The sequence below is a fragment of the Athalia rosae genome, chromosome 5, assembly GCF_917208135.1.
Source record: "Athalia rosae chromosome 5, iyAthRosa1.1, whole genome shotgun sequence".
In the NCBI taxonomy this organism is placed as follows: Eukaryota; Metazoa; Arthropoda; class Insecta; order Hymenoptera; family Athaliidae; genus Athalia; species Athalia rosae.
Window position 1 is genome coordinate 2,035,491 of NC_064030.1, and position 25,642 is coordinate 2,061,132.

At 46.3% G+C, this 25,642-nt stretch overlaps 1 protein-coding gene and 1 long non-coding RNA gene across 4 annotated transcripts in view; one reads left to right on the forward strand and one right to left on the reverse strand.

The window, feature by feature from the left end:
• Positions 1 to 25,642, reverse strand: part of LOC125500957 — a 100,056-nt gene that overhangs the window by 52,270 nt on the left and 22,144 nt on the right. The window lies entirely within an intron of this gene.
• Positions 3,820 to 9,284, forward strand: LOC105684889 (achaete-scute complex protein T3-like). The gene is made up of 2 exons (XM_048655216.1): positions 3,820 to 6,363; positions 7,766 to 9,284. The coding sequence occupies exon 1, from the start codon at positions 5,482 to 5,484 to the stop codon at positions 6,310 to 6,312; it is 831 nt and encodes a 276-aa protein (XP_048511173.1). The 5' UTR covers positions 3,820 to 5,481; the 3' UTR covers positions 6,313 to 6,363; positions 7,766 to 9,284.

The following is a 25,642-nucleotide window of genomic DNA, read 5'->3' on the forward strand; positions in this document are numbered from 1 at the left end:
TACTTTCGCCCTTCCGATTCTCGATCTACTTTCCCCCCCCCCCCCCCACCGGTAAACGGGGCGGAAAGGAAGGAGGAAAGGTGACGGAGAAAGGGGAGGACGGCGGTACAATGATATTAATAATAGCGATAACAACGACGATAACAACACCGATATCGAGGCGATGCGACGACGGACGAGCGGCGCCGAGTGATTCGCTCTGAAGTTTTGTGACGATCACTTTACGGAATCATTAATCATTTCACGGTGCTGACCATCCCTTACGGGGTCTAGGTATACGATGTATACCCGTCCGGGTCGCGCGTCAGCGTTAAACAAGGATTCTTATTTGCTCGGTCACAGCTAACACGAATATTTTCCTCCCTCCCTCCCACCCTATCCCTATTTCTTTAAACAGTGATTTACAGTTCGATTCGTTATCGCGGATACACGTGGTCCAATAAAAATAAATGACACAGCTATAATATCGGAGTGTCCGATCATCAATAAAATAAGGACGGGGCACGTTCCGCGGCTCGGAGAACATGTGCCCAAATATAATAACGAGGCGTTTAGGTGTACCTGTAACGCGTACCCGTCCCAAAATCGATCGATGTATCGATCACGGATGAAGAAAAAAAAAAAAGAAATTTTTCAGTCCACGGTTTATACGTGAACAAAGTGTGTCGTCGTGAAAAAGGACCCCCCCCCTCGAATTCCGATGCGTTATTTCCACTCGAAAAAAAATGTACGAAAAGAACAAAAAAAAAAAAGAGTGAGGAAAAGAGAGAAAAACTGTACAAAGAAAGTGTAACAAGAAATTCCTTCGTGCTTCACCTCCCCCACCCCTGAAATCGGCGAACCGATTCAAGCTGAATAAAGTAGAACGAATTGGGTTGAAATTACGTAATACGTATACCGGCGTACATGCGCCTCGATGAAACACATGTCGTTCCGGTGACCTGTACGTCAGTTTGCAGGTATCCCGTGTACGCGTAGAGATATTGTATAATATCGTTAAGTGTACGAGTATGTGCCGCATTTACTGTGCGCGCACACACACGCACGTGAACGCGTCTCTAATATGACCCTCGCGTTGTTTGGAGTGAAAAACTCGAGCTGTGCGAGCTAAGGGCAGAACGAGCCACCTTCACCCCACGTACGACCACGTAGACCGGCCGTACTACGTACCCATGCCGTCGGTGTGTTTAGAAATTCAGTAACCTGCGACGAACGTGACATATGCTCCGTACGTTGAGCGTAGGTAGGTAGGTAGGTAGGTAGATCCGTATGCGGGGAACATACGCCGGGTGATTTTTGCGTGCGGGATATTATGCGTAAGCTACCCCACATCGAGGGTGAGGAATTTTACTTGTTCGTATAATAATGTACCTGTCGCTAGAAACCAGCGCCATGTGCGACTCTCGCCTACCCACGTCAGGAATTTTTTTTTTTTTTTGGTGTCTTTTTTTCATTACCTGGTTACTGTAGTATATGATTAGCACCGGGCTGCGTGGAACGCGTACGTACGGAGATTTTTGGTCTTATCGGAATTCGAAAGGAGTTGAAAAATTTCATTTGAGATTTCGATTTTAAAATGTCAAAGTGCTTCACACGCGTGTGCGTGCAGCGAACATTTTTGTAAGATCACGTCGAACGGAAACCGGAAGGGATAATATCCTTTGGTTCGCTTTGCGAGATAGTTACGGGCGTACGGTGAATTAGGTGGTACGAATGCGCTACACATACACCTTCCGACTCGAGAATTTATACCGTAATTATTTTCATCTTGTCCGGGTCTCGGCCCCGGTAATCATCTTGAAATTAATTACCGTCCGAGTGGTAGGATGAGCGATGCCTACCGTCGGGTATATCTGTAGACGCGGACACCCGCACCAAGGAGCGATCTACCTAGTCACGTACCGAGGGGGTGAAGAGTTAGGAGACACGTATGAATCGAAAGCGAAATACCGGAAGGGTTCAACCCTCAGTTTTCGGAGTTTTGATTCTATTTTTGCAGAAGGGTGTAGCCCACAAAACGAACCGAGAGCAGTTGCGTCCTGCCTCCTCATCCTTAATCCTTGATGTGTTTTAAGGAAGAATGAAAATGGCAGGTATTCATGCTTGAAGAAAAATGTGGATGTTACTTGAGTTTGTATTTAATTTGCTCCTTCTTTCTCGCGTTCTTCGGGCAGCATCTCCTTCGTCTATTTCAAATTTTAGCTGTTGCCGCTGCTGCTGCTGCTGCTGCCGCTGACTCGAGTCTACGTGACTACGAAGATTAGGATTTTAATTGTTACATGGATCATCCTTCGAGGCTTTCTTTCCTGGAGCTGGACGCCGACGTTATACGTGTATCTATATTGGGGATATACATAACGTGTATATAGCTATGGGTAGGATATGTATACATATTATGTATCATGGGTATATATACACGCAGCTATATATGGTGGTAATACAAGTATATATTGGGGTAGGCTGAGCCGGACTGACCTGATCTGGACGAGTGCAGGGGACCCGGTTTATCCGTTCCTTCGGGTGTGTATATAATACGTAAGGTATATATACGTGTATCCACCGAAATTCATCCACAGCATACCCCTACCCATATAGCTTTCGAAGCTGACCGTTGAGCCGGCGTTCTATCTTATCTGGTCTCCCGGAATTTACGTTGGCTTTAAATACGCCGTTTTATCGAGCGATTGTTTCCTCAAAGGGTGGAAAAACGGCGCACGGTTATAATTTTTCTCGAAAAGAGATAATCGAGCGAGATGAAAATCTCCGCGAAAAAGTGCGAGCGATTCGATTGGCCGCGACGCGAGTAAATTAATCGCTCGTACCGGCCGTTAGCCGACGAACATCCAACGGCTGTAACCGATCGCGTTTTGCAGCTAGGGTGTTCACGAAGCTGAAAATCGGCCTTCCCAGATCGCATTTGCCAAGAATAAATTAGTCTCGTCTCGGAGCGCACGCGGGGGTTGGAAACAATAAAACCTGCTGACCCCAATAAATTTGTCGCCGAGCCGTAAACGCGTATATTTCGATATTTGTTTGTTTTCATGCTCCGAGGGTTGTAAATTTGACGGAAAAGGGGATCGGGGTGGAGACGAGCTTAATTTGATAGAGTTCAGAATTTTTATTGGCGGTAATTCGTGGATTACTCTGAAACAAAGGTACAGCGAAGGCAAAAATCCTCGGGAGGGGGTTGGCAATTACAACCTGGATTTATTCCGACCTATTTTAACCGTGGATTTACCTCGTTCGGGAATGCGATTGAATTACAGAGAGTTTGGTAAATTTTCATAGAATCATTAAAAATACATTACACCGACTTATTGTCAGCGTAAATTGTATCCGCGGGTTTTAATACCTGTGCAAACTCGACCGTGTAAACTGTCGCTCGTCCATATATATAGCTGTACCGCAGTTTTGAGGGAAAGGCAAGCCAGACCGAAGGATTAGCGCGTAGTTACCAGCGCAAGTGTCAGGTAAATACACCTGATTACGGTGACAGGTTGTATTGTCTACGTAGTATACCCGGAGCCGGCAGTAAACCGTAAATGAGTTTTGTCCCGGGGGCGGCCAAAATCGACAAGTGCCGCGCGCAAGGATTTGCTCATTGTTCGTATGCGGTCGTATCGACGCCGACCAGACCACCCTGTCGAATCCCACGCAACGGGTTGTTAACAGATCCCCAGGGATTACGCGCACCGAGCGAGATTACAAGGATTAACATCTCGCCTCCACGAGAGCTCTCGTAATTCCTCCGCCCCCCCTCCTGTGAGCGCGTATATTTTTTCCATCCGACGAGCGGAAGTCGCTCCTCGGATAAGAAGAGCTTTTCGATTCGGATTCACGTAACCGCAGCGCGTCGCACCGGGCACGTGAGTATCCCGGGTACGTTAAAAAGTCGTTTGAAATTCGAACGTTCGACACCCCTCGAATTCTCACAGTGGTTGTTCGGACTTAGTGACGTAAAACTGGGGTGCGGGAACGCGGAGTGAAAAGGAACAGGGTATACCTGTTCGTCGCCGTGTATTCGTAGTCTCTCCTTAGACTCCTCCGACGGACGCCGAGAGCTCGTGTGCGAGGAGAGGTGTACTCGTTCGCCTGCGTACGACGAGTATATGTGTATGTGTGTAAATAATCACGCACGCATAGAGTTCTCTTCGCGTACGGCCGAACGTGTACGAAAAAGACGGAGCGAGACGCGCGCGTACCGGTACCGCGCGGCGTCGCGTCGTAAGGCTCTCCGTCGAAGAGGAGAGAAAAAGAAGAGGACCGGGGAGCACGCGAGCGATAAAGAGAGTAGGACGACGAAGAGAAGGACGAAGAAGTTTGAGAGCATCGGAGGGGTTCGCGGCGCGCGCCAGGTCCAGTGGTAGGGAGAGGCTTGCGACGCGCAGCTTCCCCTCGACTCGATCTATCTCTCGTCTTACTTCCTCTTCGTCTGCGTCCCTCTCCTTTTATCCCACGTTTCTCGTCGGCGCCCCCACCCCAAGGGCGGAATTTTTTTCCTCCTCTTCTCGACTTTTTTCTCTTATTTTTCCTAGTGGTAACTGTTGAAATTTTTCTCCCCCGAAATAATGGTGGGGGATCCCGATACACGCAGTGTCTCTCAGAACCCGCAATTTCCGATCTGTTGCGCTCGAAATCAACCCCCTCGAATTAACGGCTGGGGATACGAATTTCGCGCTGAACTTCTGCGAGTTGCACTCGAAGAGAAAGAAAAAAAAGAAACAAAAAAGACGACTCGACGTTGCTGAGAAGAAGCGATTCTTTCGAAGAAGATTGTTCGATCGTCGCCACTTCTGCACAGGAGGGAAGCTAGCTTTTCTATCCTAGACGAAATTGTTCCCGGGGAGCACGAGCTATCGATTTTCCGTAGGGAAGCGCGTTTCGGCGAGATGAGAATCCCGGTATTGTAGGGCCCAGGGGCGCGCGGTGGAGTTACGGGAGACAGAGGCAGGAACGGAGGGAAAGAGGGGCCGTAGGGCCCGATCGGATCGAGTGCGGGGACCGTATGGTGGGGATAGGCGCGTGCCCGCCCGGCTATATAAGGCCCCGAACCCTCCACGACCAAGCATTTCGGGAGCCACTACCACTCAGTACGCATTGGGGGTGCGTGTTCTCCCACGAGTAAAGTTCGTTCAAATGAAAGAATCCTAGTTTTTTTTTTTTTTATCACTGTTATTTAAATATATTTTACGTTAAAATAACGCAACGGCGACCGTGCGTACATCGAGAAAAGGCGCTGAACTAAAAGAGAAAAACAAATATATCACGGTTTCGGTTTCCTACACACGCTTATCGTTCGTCGTACCCTATCGAGTTTTTCATTGTATCACTCGGCGAGAGAGGAGAACAGATAAGGGCGGAAACGGGGTGAAAATCGGAGGGCTGTCGACGCGACCGCGTTAAACGACTAGAATAAAATAATAGTAATAATAATAGAATAAATAATAACAGTAAAAAAAAAAGTGGGAATACCGTTGTGACATGACCTTAGTGGGACTCAGAGAGGAAAACTTGAACGATCTACCGATAATGTTGAGCGTACAGCAGCACCACGGGGGTATATTGGCGACGAGCATGGGATCGCAGAATCACCGGGGGAACGTCATCGTGTCGACGAACAGCGGCGGAATGACCACCATAGAGCCGAAAATTCACGGCTGCAAGAGAGCCAAGCTCTACGCGCAGGCAACACCCTACGGGACCGTTCCTCATCAGCCGGCATCGGTGGCGAGAAGAAACGCACGCGAAAGAAATCGCGTTAAGCAGGTTAACAACGGCTTCGCGACCCTGAGGCAACACATACCGCAGAGCGTGGCTCAGGCTCTCGGGGGCAATACCGCGGGTACCGGGGGCTCGTCCCGAGCCGGTAGCAAAAAGTTGTCCAAGGTTGAGACGCTCAGGATGGCGGTCGAGTACATCAGAAGCCTCCAACGTCTCCTCGAAGAAAACGACGGATCGGAGTCGAGCGGATCGACGACGTCGAGCGCGTCGTCCACCAGCGACTCCGGTCACCAATCGGCCGGTGAGTTACGACTCACCGGCGACCTTCGCAATCACAGTTCGGAGATCCAACATCACCTTCGCCAGAATTCCGGATCGTCGTTCATCCCGCCACCCTCTTCGGAAGCCTCGAGCTCGCCGACGCCGAGTTTCGTTTCGGAAGCTTCGTCGGGGGGAGGAAGTCAAGGGTACGGTACGGCGACCGGTACACTCTACGCCCAACATTCCGACAGCTACGATAATTACGAGCCCATGAGTCCCGAGGACGAGGAACTACTGGACGTTATTTCCTGGTGGCAGCAAAGTCAATGAATGCCGAGTCACCACCGGGTATCGACGCCTGGTCTCCGCTGCTCTCGTCAGGTTCGTTTTCACTCGACTTTATTTTACAATTTCAGTCTCCGATCGACGAGTCACTCTTCGTTACTCGCCCTCTTCCTCACGTAGGGGATCACGGAGAGTTTTCGAATTCGGCGACGTTTGTTTTTTTTTTCTTCCGACGAATTTCTATCCATACGGTTTTCCGAAGCAATATTTGTTGCCAACGGAGATCGTACCTCAAAGAAGTTTCTCTCTGACTAGATTTGTGACCTTGCCCTTACAATGGCGAACCCTCGCCGAAACTCTACCATTCAATGCACAGACTCCATTCAACGTGGAACGGTGAACCAGTACATCCGAGAGGTAGAGAGCTTTTGTTCGACACTTCTCTTTCATCCTGTTCTTCGCTTCTCTTCCTCCCGAAATGTATTCACATCTCTTCTTTGCTCTCTTTCACTTGCGCACATTATTCCGTTTTTTAAATTTCTCTTTTTCTCTTCTTTTTTTCTTCTCTTCTCTCTCCTCGCGCATTTCGCGACCAGAACCGAGAGGGTGAGAGACGACGAATCTCAGAGAGGAGTTTGATAGCGTATAGAATGGACGACTCCTTCGCCGATCGCGGTCCGGAGTAACGTTTTCGATTTTCATGGATTATGAATTTCTCCGCCGGAAAAATAGACGGCACACACGTTCCGCGTGTGTGTGCGTGTATTTTAAGGTCCAGGACACACGTACGATGTGCGTACAATAAGATATCCATCCTTCGTCCACACCCCTCCCTCCCTCCCTCCCTCCCTTCCCCCGTTCCATTCTCTCCGGCTCTGAGATTTCGTCTCGCGCGCTGCATTTAACTCGAATGAATGCATCTTTCAGGATATACCAGTCTCCCCCCCTCCCCCTCTTTTGTCGGTTTTTCAACCGGTCGCTATTCTCCCGGTACCCGCCGCGCTGCTTTTCAGTGTCTACGGTGCCTACGATCCCTAAGGTTGAGGCGACGGTGGTCGTTCGTAGGATTTTCCCCCTCCCATGTTCGAGAAAACCGCCCTTACCTGAAATCATCCCCTGTACCGACTACCTGAGCTACAGAGCCAACGATTATAAGGCTCACCTATCCTCTTTTTTTTCTCCTCCTTTTTTTCTCGACTTTCTCTCTCTCTTTTTTTTATATTATTCCTTGCTCGCCTGGCCGCACGTTTGAAGAAGATACAACGTGTAGCTCGAAAAGATCGTCTTTATCTTCCCCGACGAATTTCCATATTATTATGTGATCCCGTGTTGAAAAGAAAGAGTGGAGAAATATATGAGTAAATTTTTTTCGTATCGGAGGGGGAGCAAATTGTTGAAAGCTCGATCGACGAGATCATTTTACGAATTGAAAAAATTGTAAATGACGTTCACGATTCAAATCGACTGACCGAAATTTTTTCCTTCTTTTGTGTTACAGAAACGGCCAGTTAAAGAAAAATCCAGTGCGCTGCGATTGAGGAAGTGCGTATAACTTATACGAAGCGCTGACGGAGTTACAAAAATCGAGAGTAAGAAAGATAAAAATAAAAAGAAAAAAAAGGAAAACTTGAGACGAAAGGGAAAATAATGGCGGCTGTTCTACACATACTGTGATCTAGTCATACTCTGTAAAATATGAGAAACGAGACGAACGAAAGAGTGAAAAGAGGAACCACTTACGAGACTTGTAAATATATATTAAAAATATATCATAGGTTTATACCTACGTATTAAAATTAACGAACGCGTGTATGTACGGTACGGTATATACATTACGTATGTGAACGCGTGTATATGATACGCATTGACAAAAAAAAGAGAATCCTACTATTAGATTTTTAATATTTTTTTTTTTTTTCGAATATATATATATATAGTTTAAAATGAAAGGAAGAAAAAAAAAGAAAAATCTACAAAATTAATTTTTAAGACTAATTAGTTGACGAAGCCAGTGTAAATATAGGAAATATACATATATTATTATTTTTATTATTTTTCTAAACTAAAGTCGAATCAGTTTGTTCTTTCTCTGATGTTCCGTACCCTGAGTTGAACATATCTCTGTACTGGAAATTTACTCGTTGTTCCGAAATAAGAAAAAAATCTGATAAAAATTATCGGGGCAGAGAAAGAAGAATGGAAAAATGAAGAGAATCCAAGCAATACTTGCGTGTCTAAGTCGACGCAGTAAAGCGCATTCGAAGGTGCCTTAAGATATTATCATCATTTTTGTTTTTATAAATCGTATAACTTATTATTAATTTTTATTAAAAGTAGATCGCCCGAGTAATAATTACGTAACGCATATATATAATATAATATAGTGAACTGTAAACTGCCATCATCGCCTAACGCGAAACTATTTTCGAGAATTTCGGGATCGCTGAAAATCGAAAATCTATAAATTTCCAAGTCGATCGTCAATGACGACAGAGACACGCGATCCCGAGGGAATTGAGTAGCGTGAAGATATTTACGTTTTAATATTTATTTTTCTTATTAACGGGTGTGACCCAATTTACATTATTATATGCTCGATGGCTGTACTACGTTAAAAAGTTGTTCGTTTCCTCGGTTAAAATAATCGTCTTTAAAATCCGGAACACTCCGAAAACTCGTCGTACGGCTTACGGTTTCGTACTTCTTATTTTTTCTTCTTTTTTTTTTCATTATTTCAATTCATTTTTCGTAATTTTTTTTTCTTCCCTTTTTCTTAACGTTCAATTTATTCTTGAACGCACACGAACTGGGTCAGTTTACATTTACAAACGTATACTATAATACGCCGCAATTGGAAGACGATGAGATGAAAATATAATGTAATCGATCGGATGAAAATCTAGCCCAAACGAGAAAAGAAAAACGAAGAGAAAAAAAAAAATTATGCGTTCCGTGCCAGTGCCTTTTTGTAAATAATATCGACAAATCAGTTGTTAAATATATAATACAATGTTACATATGCCTATAAAAAAATTCTCGTTATTTATTTCTAATCTCCTTGAATTTTTTTTTTTCTACCTTTTTCTTCCCTTCCCTTTTCAACGCACATTCACGATTCCCAGAGAGATCGAATCTCCTAATATTTCGGGGTCCAAAAAGAACGTGAAGAACGACGAACCGACAAACGAAAAATACCGAGTGAAAAAAATTAAAAATTATAAGTACCAGAATTTTATTGACGTTTGAATTTCGTAAACCTTCATCGTTTACGGGTACATACCTATAACACTTTTACAGCTGAAACACCGTAATAAACTTTTGATTTTAGCCCGAAATCTATTTACGACGCACCTGACTTCACGGGACACCGAACTTTTAATATTTGCGAGCAATTTCGAACTCTCGATACTGTTACTGAGACGCTATATATATACCTAATGTCCCTAAATTTCATTGTACCGCGCAGGGTGTATAACGTAGCGGTACCTATATACACCGGTTGGAAGGTAATATTTCTATGTATAATAAATCGACGGCATCTACGACACAATTGAGGAAACACAGTGCAGGTAACTTTCGACGTTGGGTTTCTTCTGATCTCACTACGTTCATGTATTACCTGCGCAAGGACTATTTCTGCAGGAAAGTATACAACTACATACCTGTACGTGCGAAGGAGAGTCCTTCGCCGGAAAAGGAGGTCCCCAGGCTTTTATTAATTTCCTATTATCCTTTAGATTATATATTTAGTTTCCGATTATACATCTAGACATAGACGAATTTCCGAATATTTCGCAGGTATGAAAGAAAAATTTTTCAAAAGGTTTCTTAATTTTCTATAGAAATTATGCTCCGTCGGTGGGCTGCACGTGCATCGCTGAAAAATTAGTATACTTAAGTACCTTTCAGTTGATTGGATAAGAATTTACGCTGTAATGCTCTCCACCCGTAGGGATAAATGCAAAAGCCGATCACCCTTCGATCGATCGATCGATATCTTTTTCGCGTCGACGACGAATCGTTCACTACTGCAGTAGCTATTTGCTGCGGGAAACCGCAAGATGTAGATTGGCCGGCGAAGACGATTGCTCGGCACCCCCTCCCGCCCTCTAACCGCGCGGTAATATCCCGTGTAATATTTCGATCCTCGCGGTTAAGCCTGAAAATACATCGTGATACGTAATCGAAAACTAAGATCATCGAAAATCCATCTCTAACGAAATTGCAAGAAAAATTATCCGTACAAATGTTGCAAAATTTGACCAGCGACTTACGGGGAGAAAAAAAAATATATGTATTCTACCCACATCAAAAACGAGGAAAATAAGCAAAAAAAAAAAAGTATGAAGGTAGAAGCGAGCCACGAATCTTCGTTTAGGTGTATGTAATGTATGTACTGAGCGGATATTTAACTTTGAGATATCTGAGGAACTCTCGAGGATAATGAGGATCTTTGTGCGTCGTTGAATTCGTATCGCTGCCAACTTTCGTTTCGAGAAGAGGGAAAGTAGAAAATAAGAAAAAAAAAAGGATCTTAGAAGGTCGGATTTTTTTATCAAAAAGTAAAAAATGATCCACCCCAATGATACGAGGGGGAAATCAAAAATAAAAGACGGAGCTTTTCGGGGCCGCGTAGCGCATCGCGCCTGGACAGAACGTGGAGTATCGGCTGAGGACTTCTGCGATCGGAACGGAGGGCATCAGCGGCAGCGGCTACATCGTTTGGCCTTCTTGTTTAATTTAATTTTTTCTTTGTTCCCGAGAGAGCGAAGCGAAGCCGGCGCGCGTTCCGCGGAACGAAGGCAACGCGCAAGTGGAATGGAGAAGTAAGAGAAGAGAAGAGGAGCGCAGGAGAGAAGTTGGGAACGTCGAAAGGTTCGCGGTGTAGGACATACGGGACAGGTCGCGCGCGCGCAATCGTGTGCGTAAGCTCGCGATGCTTGCCCCCTTCTTTTACTCCCCCCAAAGATATCGCGTACACTTATATACGCGCGTGTCTCGCTACCCGTAACCGACTGCAGTCCGCGTCCAGGTAGAAAATATTACAAGGTAGGTGAGTACCCGAGCTATTTTCATTGGCCGTAATCAACACCTGTAAAAGTTTTTCTCGCCGTCAACACGATATACCGACGTAGGGAATTCTGCAAAAGTAGCAGCTGACGGAGGCTGTAATAAAGTTGGAAATGCAGAATCCGATCAACGTATCGCCGCAAAAAGACGTTAATTTCAAATACTATGTCATTAATGAACCGCGGGTAAATGTCGTGTTGTCTGCGACCTTGTCCAAGCTTTTTACTCTAATGTCTATATCTGCGAAACGTACCCTCTGTATTCAGACCTTCCGCGGGTAGAGCGATCAATTATTCGAAGGAAAATAATGCGACCGCATGGATTAACGAATCAACGATGCAGCCGCACTTGCTCGTACGTCCTATTCATTGGTCTGAGGTCGAAAGGGAGGAAAGTAAAGGAGAGACGAGAAAATAAATCTGGGAAAGGTGAAAAATATGCGCCAACGTTCAACTGACCGAAAGAGGTGAGGAAAAAAATAAAAAATGTTACGGTTGAATTTAATCCGTACTCGGGACGAAGTCATAGTTCTGTGCAAGGTCCGCGGGATGAGGCTCGACGATGCGAAGGATTCCTCATTTCGTCCTGCGAGAATCGAAGGGCCGAACTCGTCGTCTTGGTCCGGCATTATCGTTCGTTTCAATTATTACGATACATACGAAGGGTTGGACCGCTGCCCCGATGTGTCCCGTCCCACCGCGTCCCATTCCATCCCGCGTTATCCCATTTCCTCTTTTACACCGTGGGGTTGGCACTGGGATAGTTGGACCCGTTCGCTCCGTTCCCTCACCTTTTCTCTTCCCCGTTTCTCCTCCTTTTTCCTTTCCAACTAGCTTCATCTCTTCGCCTGGACCAAAGCCGTCTCGCTTTCTCAAAGGGACTTGTATACCTGCCCGAGAATATACTGTATACATGTATATCCCAAGGGAGTTACGAACCCTCCCCGAAATCCCTGTGGGGGTACTTTAACTCAACGTTCACGGGGAGGCGGAAGATAAGCGGAATCAAGGCAACCGAAAGAAGGAAGAAAATGAAATGATGAAATGAAATAAAATGAATTAACCACTTCAACTCGTGTTCACTGGGGCGGGTTGGACAAAAAATTTTATTTTTCCATTTTCTTAACATGGGGGCAGAAATTGTACCTTATAAAAAAAGGAAAATTTTCAAAAATAGAAAAACATTTTTACTTGATATTTTGAGGTAGCACACTCGTTTTTTGAATAAATAATTAATCAAGTGGGGTACTTCCACCTAACGATTACTCGATCCATTGCATGAGTGGATGATTTTGGCTTTCAGATTTGGATTTCGAGCTGATTATACGTGAGATTACCGTTGCAAAGCCAAAAAAAAATCGATTTTTGGGCCAGAAGTGAAGTAGTTTAAAAATTGATTGTATTATACTTTTCTTACGTATTTTGACCTCAGGAATCCAAATCTGAAAGAAAAATTGATCTATCTCTAAAATTCACTGAGTTATTGCCAATTTTCAGCTTTTTGGGGTCAAAAATAAAAAATTGATTTTTCAGTCTATCTGGGTGTAATTTGAGCTCAGGAGTCCGAATCCAATAGAAAAATTGATCTATCTTCAAAAATGACCGAGTTATCCCCATTTTTTCGCATTTTTTGGCATAAATTTGAGGATATCTCGAAGGGAAAAAATCGTAGCTCAATTTTCTCAACGGATTCGTGTTCCTGAGGGCAAAATACGTAAGAAAAGTGACATACGACTAATTTTAAAAAATAAAAATTTTTGGTCAAAATTTGAAAAAATCGTAAGGGGTACCCCTTGGAAAAATCTCAAATTTTGACCAAAATTTTTTATTTTTTTAAATTGATCGTATGGCACTTTTCTTATGTATTTTGACCTCAGGAACACGAATCCGTTGTCCAAATTGAGCTACGATTTTTTCCCTTTGAGATATCCTCAAATTTATGCCAAAAAATGCGAAAAAATGAGGATAACTTGGTCATTTTTGAAGATAGATTATTTTTTCTTCCGGATTCGGATTCCTGAGCTCAAATTACATTAAGATAGACTAAAAAATGAATTTTTTATTTTTGACCCCAAAAAGCTGAAAATTGGCGATAACTCGGTCAATTTTAAAGATAGGTCAATTTTTCTTTCAGATTCGGATTTCTGAGGTTGAAATACGTAAGAAAAACATATTAAACCCAATTAAAAAAATGATTTATCTTTTGCTCAAAATTCGAATTTTTTTTTGGCTTTTCAAGGGTAATCTCACGTATAATCAGCTCAGGAATCCAAATGTCAAAGCCGAAATCATCCACTCATGCAATGGATCGAGTAATTATGAGGTGGAAAAAATTTTTTACTTTATATTTCGCGGCAGCCCACTCGTTTCTCGAATAAATAATTAATCAAGTGGGTTACTTCCAGCAATAAAATTTTCAAATGGTGTAAAGCGAGTACCCGAAGAGGGTTCATTTACTCTCGTCGGTGCGATTGCCTGGTACGTTCTCGTTATTTCAATTTCGGTTCCTAATTCAACTTATAATTTCGAGCATCTCTCCCTTTCCTACGTTGTATATTTATCTCGGCAGTGGATCGATCGGGAGCATCCCCCTGTTTATATGAAGCGAAGATTTACATAAACTTGACACGCCTAGCTCGTAAATTTTGCGGCACAGATACGTCCGCGAGTCGTTAACGTTCGGACACGTGCGCTTGGGGAACGGGAACGTTCGAAACGATCAAAACTACACGCCCTAATATTTGTATTTGCCTCAGTTTCTTCCCCCCTTCTGGCTCGTGAAAAAATAATCGTCCGAGTTTTTCTACGATAATTGTACGACGAACTCGTAACTGTCCTACGCACGAGCGGCTTCTCGGTGCACGCACTTTTTTACTCGCGTTGCAGAAAGGAAAGAGGAAAAACGAGGTGATAAAAAAAAAAAAGACGTACCAGAAGCGAGACACCATTATCAACAATTAAGGATGCCGTCTGGACCACTTACGCTGTTACTTTTATCTCACTGCATACGATCTCGGCGGAACGACTTACACACCTTCTTCGAAATGGTAAATTAAACGACGGAGTGCAACGTCCACCGCACTCCACGTGCTTCTAGATCGGTGCGATTTTTTAATCACATAAGTCATCCCGGTTTCTAGTTCGTCCTTTGCCGTAATTCATGGATCGCCACTTCCGGATTCGTAGTAGAATTTTCGAGCTTTGGGTGTCCCACGGGGTGGTCAGCTAGCGGCGCTTCGTTACACCCCGAGAACTCGAGGAGAATTCCCTCCATGGGGCGACCCATTGAGTCCGACGGTGCTAATATATCACAGATGTGAAAGGAGATTGAAAAGTAGTTCCGATCGAGGGCCACCCACGCGTCTCAACCGTCTCCGAGAGCCCAGGTGGAATGTAAAAAAAAGGGAGGACGCTTTTGGTGGAAATTTTCGCGACGAAATTTCGTTTTTTTTCTTCCAGTTATCGGGTGTCGTTAGTTTTTTTTAATTTTATACGAGAATGTTTGACCCCGAGGATCGGTTACCCAGCTGCAGATGGGGCCATCGGTCATCCCGCGGGATATTAAAAAGTCGTCTGGATGCTCCTAAAATCCCACTTCTGTTTCCAAGATGAAATGAAGATTATTTTTTGTAGCTCATAGGGCGGTCTGAGGCTTCCCACGTTTTTAAACTGGAGCTGTATTAAATCCGGGGGGCATCTCCCATAGGAAACTACTTAGATATTCGCCGAGATTAGGAGATCCAGCTAGACTACGCGGTGGTCCACGCGTCCTCGTTTCGTCCGTTCGCTCTCCTCCCGATCGCTGAATTTTAAACTCAATCTATCCAAGACTTGGCGAAGTCTCTCGAAAAACCGACTCCTCCCGCACCGGTCGAATAGCTCAGAGTATTCTCTAATCTCCGAGGATCGAAGAGGGCACGAAATTCACCCATCCCCGGTCTCTAATATGCGAAGAAAATAAAGAAAGAGAAAAGAAAAATATCGATCGGTTATTTCGGCGGTATCCTTTTGTTCGGAATCCATCTCGGTATCTCGGAAAATCTGAAGATATATTTAAAAATTCAAAAATTCGTCCAGATCTCCGGATAAAAGCGACGTGCCAATTACACGAAATGACGTCTTCCTATCCCTCCCGGTTGGAAAAATAAAAACCAAACGAACGATTCTAATCTCACCTTACCGGGCGAAGGAGAGTTTAAATAGATGTCACGAGGTCCGAGAATCCGATGAAACGAATTTCGATCGTCGATCTTCCCGCGTTCCAACTGATCTCAACCCCAACAAACCGACACCGTTTTAGGTAGTATACTATACAGACTCGTTCGCATTCTTTTCCGTTACAAAATAAATCGGTGGTCACTTGTACCCCGCAAAAGTTGTTGAAAATGAAAGTTTCTCCGTGAAAATCCGTTCGCGGCTCGTTTTTTGACTTCATTCCCTTCCGATAGAAGCCCACGAAGGACTCGGGTCCGGGACGTTGGCGAGATAATGAAGGCATCCAATCCGGGCGGGTCCCGCGCGTTCGTGTGGGCAGATAGGTGTAACGTGTAAGGTGCGTGTATTCGTACGTATCCTGATATACCCCCGTGTATGCGAGTTGTCCATTCTCGGTAGAGCTTTCTCGGTAAGGTTGTTGTTGTTGTTGTTGTTGTTGTTATATCGGTACAGCCGGTCGGGAGCAGCGGGAGCAGCAGCATCAGCGGAGCAGTAAAGCCTAAAGGGAGACGAGAGAGGGCGAGGGTCGAACGCCTACTTGTTGAATATACATCACCACTTACGCGGCCCGGTCGCGGGTCGGATAGCCAACTCGACCTAACGAACCAAATGCGCTCGGTAAAAGCATCGGAAAATATATTGCCCGTTGGGTGTAATGGTAATCCACCTGTGGCACGCCGTTCGACCGACCGACCACCACCACCGGACCCCTCCGTTCGTCGTCGCAGCATCTCGTACACCGCGTACGAACGTGTTGCTTCGAATCTACACGTGTAGGTACAAAACACACGCACACACACGTATACGAACACCCCGCGTCGATACACGCGTGTGCGCCGCCGAGTGCAAGGGAGGTAGATGAGAAGCGAGTCCTGAAGGAGTAACCGCGTGGCCCGCGTGTGACATTCGGTTCCTAATTTGGTATTTTGTAGCTTGGAAACGTTTATATTTGGAGCCGTTATTATGCCCGACCGTCTCGAGTTTTAAAGTTACCGCATACACCGCGGAAGGATTTAGGGTTTTTAACCGAGCCCGAGATACCGCGAGATATATGATCGTGATCATTGAGATGTCCCCGAACTTTCCCGTCGTCCTACCAACCTCGCGTATATACCTATATTTCATCCACGCGCTACAGGAGAACGAAATCCCTTTAAACATTTTCCTTTCCACATAGTTCTCCTTGTTATGATTATTCCGAATATCCGAGCTTCCAGCTTATAAGCTTCACGCAGACGGCGAAAGCGAGCTTGATTACCCGGGGGAGAGAATCCTTTTTCGAATAACCATACAACAATAAAATATACGTCGCGTGGCTGTGAAACGAACGAGAAAGTCAGCCTCGGGATATTATTTTTCCAGAAGTCTATCGGTCAATCTGCGAGGCGATGTGATCCTTTGTGAAATATAGAGAATATAATAAACTCCCCGAAGATCTGAGTTATTGGTCGGATTTGTATGGCGAGCGGAGCTCGACGACTTTTCGATATATATTTCCATTGTACCGGGGGGGGCGGGATACGCCGATTTTCTCCGATGCGGCGGCGAGTGTCTTCGAAGAATGGGAAAACCTCTCGAGAATGAGCGTATTCGGTACCCGTACATTGAACTGACCACAAACGGTCGTTTTTGGTAATTCACCGGCTAGCACGAAGCTCGCACGTACGTATCTCCCTCTTTCTTACCTCGTTTCCTTTCCTCTCCTCCTCGTCGCTGTCCTCTTTCTATTCGCCCCCTTCGAAAAGTGACAAAGAATACTATACCATATACCTCGGCGAAAGAATAAAAAGCCGCGCCGGGAAGCCCAACTTCGATGAATGGCGAGGCGTGAGACTCTAACGCGCGTATATATACATATTCCTCTGTATACCGGCGTAGCTCGCCGGATTGTCCGGGGGGTGGTTTACGAATAAAGAGAAAACCCTGGCCGTGAATGGCCCAGAAGAATGGGACCGAAGAGCGCTCCAAATGAGGCTAAAGAAATGAACCGGAGTTACCCGGATATTTTAAAACTCGAAAACCTCGCGGAACCTCCTCTGTACACGGACACTGCGTTCACACAACCAACCTCCGAGATTCCATTGCTCCAATAATATTTTCCTAGGACGTACGCGTTCCTCGACGAGAGTTTCGCTTCTCCCCCCACACGAAAAAAAAAAAACAAGAAGGAAAAATAAAAAATAAAAATTGCTACTCCTCGATCAATGTTCCCATACATCCGCACGGAGGAGATAAAAATTACGAGGAGTTTTTTGATCACCAAATTACAGGTACGCATGACCAGAAAATGCTTCGATATTTATTTATTTTTTTTTTTTCTAATCAATAACTCATCCGGCAATCGATCACGGAAAGACTGTGATTCGACGAGAAGTGTTTTTGGATCCGAGTATAGCGGAGTTGAGACTGCGTTGGTACGCGGGTAAAAGTAAATGGAAAAATTCTGATGTAAAAAAAGGAGAAGAAGGTTGGGAAAAAAAAAATGTGGTAGGTCGATTCGTGTACGCGGGGGATTGGATAAGCCGACGCTAATAACCAGCGAGCTTCGTCAAGCTCGGTCTAATGCCAGCCTAAATATACACGGCGTTCTTGCGCTCAGCGAGCAAAGAAAGGCCTTATATAAGAGGTCTTAAAAAATACTTTTAGGAATCATGCGGCGGAGAAGAAGGAGAGATTTATTGTTCGTAAACGCACACACACACAGAGATTTATATAGTTTTCTCTCCTCCCATGTGTGCGCGGCTTCTGTTACACGCCCCACACGCTCATAATGGCTGCATCGACCGATTTTCAGCTCGGCAATTTTCTGAGCTAATTGTTTTCTCCTTTCTAGATATAATACACATAGTCCGTCCGCAACGTGGGGTTACAGCGATGAGATTTGACCGTTGGGGGTCCCATCCGGAGACGCGCTAATGATCCTCTAAACGTTCTATCTCGTAAGATTTTTAAAACGATCCGAAGATCCCTCGGCGTGGAGGAGGATGTGACTTTGCCAAATGTTCCCCGCTTCGGGAGGCGCTGATATCGAATAGATCAATCATATCTCGGCGATGGAAAAGCTGAATCCATCCAACCCTTCCGACCACCTGGAAGACGGTCAACAAAAAATAGATAAATGAAAAAAGCGAATAACAATAATAACAACAACAATAATAAATTGATATCGGGGGCACAAAAACTGAGGGTAAAACTATATATGACCGAGATAAAGGTGTATTAGCATTGGGACGGGAGCTAGATGACGGCAGACGATGAAAAACTGGGTTATTTGAACAGAGGATTATTTTTTGCTCCGACCTTTGTCTTAATTGAATCAATGTTTTGACTCCCGTGGGATAGCCGCGTGCCTCGTATGCCTTATAAGTCGAAACGAAGTTTGAGGAGTGAATCTCGTGAGAAGAATCAAAGTTTCGAAGACCGGATATCGACCCCCACTACGCGACCGGATCCCCTTTCGGCTTTGTAAATTCGAAACATAAATATCCGTACGGAGAAACTCCGGCCTAGGAATTCATAGGTCGTTGGAATATCTCGGACGCAGTGCACCGCAAGGTCCGGAGTCACGGGAGGCCTTTTCAAATAAGCTTCGAATGGGATTCTAACGACGTTGGAAGTACCCTTAGTCCGGATTTCGGGTTTGTTCGCGTCCTCGCAAGCGAGGGCGAAAGAATATCGGGAAATTTGGGATCGGAGAAGGTCTCCGCCATCCGGTAATTGGAGTTAAACTAGCGGGAACCATACGCGCCAACGGGATCTACGCAATTGTAGGTAGATTCGGTGCACTTCAGGGTTGAGCTCGCCCATTGAGCTTCCGAGACCGGGGCACAAAGGTGCTCGGGGGTTCGCGTATCTTCCGACAATGAGGAGTACAACCGAGTTACGTACGAGACGTGGCGGGGCACCGGGGCCTCCACGGGAACGTTTTTTCTTCCTCTCTTTCCAACAATGCTCCATTGAGTCGGATTTTTAAGGACGAAAAGAGGAAGGAAGGAAAGAAGGAAGGAAGGAAGGAAGGAAGGGGATGCGGTGCCGAGGAAGAAGAGGTCTCCCTTTTCCTGAAACATAATCTACAGTAATTATCTTTTCCATTCTATTTCGGAAAAGAAAACCTCACGCTATAAACTCCTAGGTGTGTATTCGGAGAGAATGGCGAGGCCGTAATTTTTTCTTCCCTCCCCCCCCTCCACGAAAAAATCAGCTGCCCACGTCCGGTTTTTCGACGCTCCTCGTACACGCGTGGAGGTATTGTGAAAAAAAATAAAATAATAACCGCGCTTTGAATATCGTCGATGTGGTGCAACGCTACGCCAGGCGCGTGTGCATCGCGCGCGTATACACGTACGCGCGATACACGCGGTGTTCCTGATCACCCGCAATGAGATAAATAAATGAATGAATGAATCAAGCCTCCTGCATCTGATACTCGGGACTCGCCGCATCCTCGACTCTCGGAGAAACCCTCGAGCATCTCTTATTAATAATTGCACCTTCAAAACCTGTCCTGCACCACCACTACAACGTCGTCTACCGGACTACACTCGGTGCTCAGAAGTCCCTTGGATCGGCAGGCAACGCGCCGAAATACCGCGGCGATAACTCGGCTCCTCGAACGCCGGGCTGCCGCGGCTCAACTTCACCTTCAACTTCGGCTTTAGTTTTAGCTTTGGTTTTGCCCCGAGCCGTCGCCGGCTCGCGGCTCGCGTATATAGGCAAGTCGAAGGGAGGCTGTAATTATTGTTGGTCCTCGCGTGCCTCGGTCCTCCGCACGTGCTCCGGGCCAGAAACTCCTTCTCTCTCTCTCTCTCTCTCTCCGTCGCCTTGCCCTCGTCACCGCGTCCGTCTCTCTCTCTCTCTGAAATTCTCTCTTTACCAAAGTGAGCAAATAGAGGTCCTACCAGTTTTTGACGCAACGATTCCCCCAAAATTATGGAGGAGAAGGGACACCCGTCGCGGCGATTGCTCGATCATTCTTAAAACCTGTACACTTCTCGAAATACATCCGATATATGTCCTAGGCACGAGAGAGCATGAAACAATCCCGCGATTATCGCAAATCGCTCTTGAATCAAAAAGTCAACAATTACCAGGCATTCGCTCCTGGGCAGATGCGCAACCGGAATTTCTTCACCCGTTCAATCTCAACCCCGGACGAAACAAAGTAAAGGAAATCTAGAGTCCGACTGAAATTCAGGGGTTCGATTTCCCGGCGCGACTAGAAGCTGCCCTACGGTGTTACATATATATAAGATAAGTTTGATCTATAAAGGCTGCGTGAAGTGACCATTCATTCCGCGGTCGTTGGTAGGCATTCGGTGGTCGGTGGTGCATTGTGCGTTTCGAAATGATACATCTTTTCAACTTCCATTTCTCCTTTGTCTCTCTTATACAGAGAGATCCAGATCTAGCAGGACTAATGAGAGAGAAATGGATCTCGGGGTGCTCTCGTTATACCCATCGGATGGGTTTCTATACACACGTCACTAACGGGGGTAGCTTCGTGGTCCAGATCCGCGCCGATTACGAAACTCCGTCTCAGCTTTTCCCTCGGCTACTTTTCTCGTTGCCATCAGCGCTGGTATATCAACCTCCGTAGACGTGGTCCATTAACTCTGCTGCGCCACCGAGCCAATTACACCCTGAATAACCTAATCTAATATTATTTATCTTCGATTCTAAGCTTTCTTCTCATTTACACCGGTACCCGTAATTCGATAACGACTCGAAATATAATCCAGCTATCCGTTGGATCATCTTGCTCACCGTTTCATTTCCAGATTGAGTTTTTATTTTTAACGCCCCTTTGATCGATCATCTTTCCCCCCGTCGTCTTTGTCATTTTTTCCTCTCTCTCTCTCTCTCTCTAATTTCCGATTGTCCTCCGCGCGACGACGATATCCCTCCTTCCATTTTTATCTCTCCTCGTACTTTCGACGCCCGAGCGCGGTCACGTTTATTAACGCAGAGTGTATTTTCGCTACCCGCCACAATTCCAGTGGCCCCGTGGCCCACGGACCTACTGACGTCGTTCGCTTTTTGATTGCCGGGGCGACGCGCGGTGCAATGGAAGGTTCGGTAATGCCGTTGAAGTCACGGGCGCATATCCAAACGTGCGGCGAGACGTGGACCAATTTCTTTTTCTCTTCGAGCTCGCCACGCTGCGGTGTACGCACGCACGATGTGTAGGTACTCTCGCGAACAATATACAGCGCGAGCTGTGTAACAAGATACCGGTAGCGAGAAAAGGAAGGAGAGAGAGAAAAAAAAAGAAAAGAAAAAAAAAAAACACCGAAAAACCGAAAGAGGAAAAAGAAAGAGAAAAGGTTTTAGCGGAGGTTGACAAATGCAGCGGCGTTTTCTGCCGCTGGACGCATTCGTTCGGGTGCATTACGAGACGGTTTTACTGTACGAGTATACGCGCGTATGTAAATGGGACACGCGTTCGAGAAACTGAACGCCTGCAACCGACTAAAAGTCTAAATTAAAAACTGAAGGTGCGCGAGGTTGAACTCGAGGTGGCCTTCGACGGGAACGACATCGTCTGGCGTGAATTTTCATTCGCACTTCCTCGGAAGGGTTAGCCTTTCCCCGCTGAATTATCTTAATCCGATTATAGCGGAGGTATTTGAAAAATTGTGACAATTATCGGGAGAAATGAAACGCGAAACCGGTATCGGGGTACGTTTTCTACTGCACGGGTCGCCGCGGCACCGTATTTATTATATGTATATATCGCGTATACGTATAGCCGCGACACGTACGCAGGTAGCGTATGTCTCAGCGTCGTTTCGGCGAACGCCTCGTTCGCTAGCCTGTAATCAGTGAGAAGAACTCTCTCGCGTAAGAGTAATGATATCTCTTTTCGAGATTATTATGTACGCCGGCGTTATAACAGCGTCGCCCATATACGACGATAGGTATTTCGGTCGCTCGTCAATCGCCGGTCACCTTTCCCGGAGAACCGTGTAACGCCGCATAAAAAAACACGTACGTCCGCGCCGCTTATTTGTTCATTAATTTTAACTTCTTACCGGCGGTAAAGAAAAAAAAAAATAAACAAATAAAATAAAACATACGCATTTGCGGAGGATACGGTAAAAAAAGAATCGCACAAATTAGGCATTCCCATTTCACGTGTCTCCGAATGAGGCGTTCGAAAATCGAAGTCCACGATTTACGGCTATCTCATCGACCCGGAACAAAAATAATTATAACGAAAATATTTCGAAAAACGACTCCAGAGGTGAACGTGCGATACACACACACATATATATATGTATAACTCTGTAAGTTCGGAAAAGGAAAATGACGGGGTTTATTATACGCCCCTAATTAACTCCGTCGGCATTTTGTCTCGTTACGAGAGTGAGGCTTGAAGAAACCAGTCTCCGGCTCGTTCCATTGTCTAGGATCCCGTGGGAACGGGTCCTAGAGGATCCGAAAATTCCGCGTTACCCACAGATCCACGGAGGGGGGGGGGGGGACGTTACCGATGTTTAAAATTAAAAATCGTACGTGTCTATCGAGCGGGGCGAGTAAAAATACCGACACGTTGCAGGGCTGGAATAAATGTAAACGTGACTTGTAAAAAATCGAGTATCGATATATTTCGTACTGCGTACGATGATACGCGTGTACGAAGATCTGTTTTTCATCGTGAGGCGGCGAAGGCGCGTGTACCCTGGTTCGAAAGGGGTCTCCTTAAACGGCGGTATTGCTCGGGGACCACGCGACTGAAATAAGTTGGCCGGTTTGTTGGGTGATTCCAACGGTACCGAGAGTACTACATCCAGTTATCGAAGAAGGGTTCTCCAACTTTGTCGTTTGCGGCGTTGTTTCGCGCCGGATCAATGCATCCTTATAAGTAAGCTACGTACGCCACGCACGCACGTGTCCCGCAAGACGAGTTACAAACGAGAAAAGGAGAAAAAGGAGGAGGAGGGAGAGGGAGAGAGGGAGGAGAGGGAAGGACGGATCTCGAATCCGGAGTAACGCGGGCGAACGGGCCGACGTACGGAGGATTTCGTATCGAAGTCAGGGATTGTAATAATCTCGTCAGAATTTTGTCGAACTTTTTGGAGAGCCGGTGAAGATATATCGGCTGGACGAACGGTTCGAAGGGATGACCCGTCAAAATCTGTTAACATTTGATCCCCGAAGGCCGAATCGAAGGTGAAAAGTAAGACGAAAACGAGTACGAAGAGGCTCCTCGACACTCGCACGTATATATGTATAAATAATACCTGTAAGGACTCGGGTTGTATTCGAGGAAAGGTATGCGCGCATGCGTTTCTCGGACGTCGCCACGCGACCGACGTGCGCGCTTGCTTCTCTCCTCAGCCTCCTCTCTCTACTCCCGGTATCTCGCCACGTCTTTTACCTCGCGTCTCACGCTCTCCTTCCTCCTGGCTTTTATTTTTTTTTTTTATTTTTATTCCGTTTTCATTCTCCGTCTCCCTCCGTTTACGATTCTCAAGATCCTCCCCTCTCTCTCCTCCTCTTTTTCTCTTTCTCCCTCCGAGCCCCGAGGCATCTCGAGACGCGCGCCAACCCCTCGACCACCCCGCGCCCTGCCACGTCGCGGGCCGCAGCGATGGGTCTTCTGTTACTTCTGTTGCTCCGAGCGGAGGCAGCGGCAACTTCTCGAGTTCCCACCGAACTCTCGGGCTTCCCTCCCGGCCCTCCGTGCCTCATTTTTTTCCCACTCTATTTCGCCCGGCTCACTCTCTTACTCGGACCCGTAGTTTATCCCTCGCATCCCAACGTCCTCCTCTCCTCCTCCTCCTCCTCCTCCACCGGCGGAGAACTCATTCGGAGAACGACCCGTCGCTTCCCACTCGCTTACACGTTACACTCGAAGTCACCGTCCTTCTCCTGCGCTCGCAGGGCTCGTGCGCTCTTTACGATGCACTTTGCCGTCTCGTGGCCGATGCACCAGCCTCCGAAACCCCGAACACACCGGTCCAATCGAAATTCTCGAACGATCGAAATGAAGTTTCCAGATATTACGCGCTCGCAGATCTTCCTTCGTTTTCTCCACGTTTTTGCGATAATGTTGGCGCGATATAGATTCGTCGTGATAAAAGATTTGTCACGTCCGCCTGAACTTGGCGGACACTACTCTGAGATGAACAGATGTGAAAGGTTGAAAATAGGGTGACAACATCGCACGCGAGCTTTCGCGAATCTTTTGGTATCACCGGAGGTAACCACCGAATTTGAGAAAGCCGATTTGTGCTGCGTTATTCGGGCTGTGTACTCGGACGTTTGGTGGGTCCATTCGCCGCGGGGCCCGCCGAGCAAAAGGAAAGAGTGGAAGGAATAATAAGAAAGAGTAAAAGAAAAGGGAAAAAGAGAAGAGAGTAAGGGCGAAGCAGAGCCACTACCACCAGTGGCAACGCGAGTGTGTTAACCGTATAGGTAAGTAAGGGGTCTCGTATCCGGGCCTCGAGGTTCGGTAGATTGGCCCACGGGAGTAAAGGACCAGATGAGAATGACCGGAGGCTGCGCACGCGAGTTCATAATGATACACCGCCTCGGAGGAACGGGACGAAGGTATACGGAAAAAGGCACCGGGGCGGGCGGAGGAAAAGAGGGGCAGGAGGGGGGAGGGGGAGGAGAGGGAAGGAGCACAGGACACTTTGGGCCTGACGCCGATCACGAAAATCGACGTGGACGCGTGCGCGTCTTACGCTAGAACACATACTCGCCGTGTGCCCGGAGGGGCACCAAAAACTCGCTCGATCTCTCCCTCCGTTACTCTTTTCTCCTCGGACATGATTAATCTCCTTCTTTTTTTTTCATCATTTTTTATTCCTCGTCTCCCTCGTCGCGTGGAGCGGGCCCCGGCATGAAGTCATTTGAAATTTGGTCGCGGCGTCGCCTGCGAAGCGACACCGGTCGCCGTTGAGATATGTAAATCGGTAGGAGAAATATTATCGAATCAGAAAATTTTAATGGCTCAGCTTTACACAAGAAGCATCGAAAACTGATTGCGGTTACGGTGGTTGAGGTAGCGACCAGTCGCGGCGGCGGCAGCATCCTCAGAAGCATGTGGTGACACGGGATTTGTATGGGAGAAAAATAACTAA